Raw genomic sequence first — 2,033 nt, forward strand, 5'->3', positions numbered from 1 at the left:
GCTTGAGGGGTGGTTATTTCAACCCCTTTCGAGGGGTTAAAATTTTCGAAAAATAGTTGAAAACTCGCATCTGTATTAGTAAACAACCTGTAAAAAATTTGTTATTTGTACCTCGTTCGGTTTTCAAATTACAGCCAATTTTCATAATTTTTTTGGAAACTGATGGTCCATATCTCTTCAGGGGTGAACATTTTACTAAGGCGATTTTTTGCAGATCGTGTTCTTGTGAAATGTAGCTTCACTGGTATCATTTATGATACTCCATCCAAAAACACCCTGTATAATAATAAAAATAATATCTTGAAAAACAAGCGTCTAAATGAAAATTGTCATTAGCAGACTCTCGTTATTTTCACCCTAAGAATCTGTGGTTAATGGCTTGACCTAATTTTTTTGTAATGCCATTAGAAAATGTGTAGGTAAAACTTTCTACTGCCAAAATTTGTAACAGTGTTACCGAATAAGCCTGTATGTTATAATTAATGACAACACGTGTGCCCAGTACATTTTCTACACATGTTTAAAGCAGATTTTTACAAACAATATATGATTATTTTTAACAAACTATTTCTTACCCTAAAATTTCCTATTTTATCAGCAATCATGCCTGCTAACGGTGGCATTAAGATTGCTGCTGCTGGTGATACAGCTGACATTATAGCCGTTTCCTCCACATTTATTCCTAATTCTCGCATATGAATCGTCAAGTAAGGGTATAAAACCAATATTGCTGTAAATGAAAAAACGTAAATATTAACTACAAATAAGCATACACTTAAATTGTTATTTTTCTTAATTATACATTTTTATTATTAGAATTTTTGAATAAAGAACGAAAAGACCTTTCAAATGAGGCATCACAAGCCCCTACTACCCATTTAAAAATTTAGAGTTCCCAACTGCCACTCGAAAGTGGGTTGAATTTAGGGTTAAAATTTTGTACGTTGCGGGATGTCATTTTAGAATCCAAAAGCGAAGTGTCTCGTAATTTTTTATAAATATGCAGAATAATTTATTCGATTTGGCTGTTCTACACTGTATATAGGGTGTTTCAATTAAAACTTCCCACCTGGGATATAATGAAATTAAAAAAAAACTGAGACACGTCGAATTTCTTTTTAAGGGGCGCACATGATGGCGAAATTTTTAGTGTCATAGAAGCTACCCCCTAGGCAGGGACGTAAAATACCTCTTAAACTTTAAATGACACTCTATGTTGAGTGATACCGCATTTTAAAGCTTTTTCAGTTCTGCTCACGCCGACATACGACTTTTTAAATTTTGGTTTGGACAATAAAATCATCACTTAAAGCATAACACAAAATATCAATGTTATTTTATTAAATGTTCAAATTGGTTTCCTTCCGCTTCCATACAATAATAAAATCTTTACTTCACTTTACTCCTTCAACATTTTTTCGATGAAAAAATGTGTTTTGATTTTTCGTTTATCTGTCACTACAAAAACTTCATACTCTATCCGTTCATTTTTTTTACTTGTTTTACTTTAAACGATACAATATTTCTCGTCTTGTCATATATCGTATGTCAGTACATATTTTTCCTGACAAAAAACACATCGCATCGGTATGTTCTGGATTTACTGCATAAACTGAATCGGTTGCAAACGGAAAGCATCAATGTGAATAGATCGTACGTAATGAGAGTAATCAGGTAGCTGTCCTGGGTTACATCGTAATTGAACCAGCGCCGGATTAACAAGGTGGCTAGCAGGGGCTGTAGCCCCGGGCCCCACAGGCTCCGGGAGCCCCACATGCTATTGGAAAAATTAAAAAAAAAGAAACAGACTAAGTAATGAATGGTAATAAAAATACTTATTGACAATTTCTAATGCTATTTTTTACCTGAACAAATCATTTTCATTGGAAATGTATGTTGTATTACATATAAAATTTAATATTAAGAAAATAGCATACTAAATTAATTTAAAAGGAAGGTCAATAATTTACGTTTAATGTGTTCTGTTCTCGTTGCCAAAATAAATATTTTAACATAAAACAATTTATTCTACC

At 32.7% G+C, this 2,033-nt stretch overlaps 1 protein-coding gene across 1 annotated transcript in view; it reads right to left on the reverse strand.

Annotated features, from left to right (window-relative positions):
- LOC108910089 (major facilitator superfamily domain-containing protein 6-B-like) overlaps positions 1-1,776 on the reverse strand; it is a 22,206-nt gene extending 20,430 nt beyond the window's left edge. The window contains exons 1-2 of the mRNA XM_018714596.1: positions 1,605-1,776; positions 576-730 (exon numbers count right to left, since the gene is read on the reverse strand). Of these exons, the coding sequence (XP_018570112.1) occupies positions 576-730; positions 1,605-1,776 (327 nt within the window). The remainder of the gene's footprint in view (positions 1-575; positions 731-1,604) is intronic.
- Between the last annotated feature and the right edge of the window lie 257 nt (positions 1,777-2,033).

Source organism: Anoplophora glabripennis, unplaced genomic scaffold, assembly GCF_000390285.2.
Source record: "Anoplophora glabripennis isolate ALB-LARVAE unplaced genomic scaffold, Agla_2.0 scaffold418, whole genome shotgun sequence".
Classification (NCBI taxonomy): domain Eukaryota; kingdom Metazoa; phylum Arthropoda; class Insecta; order Coleoptera; family Cerambycidae; genus Anoplophora; species Anoplophora glabripennis.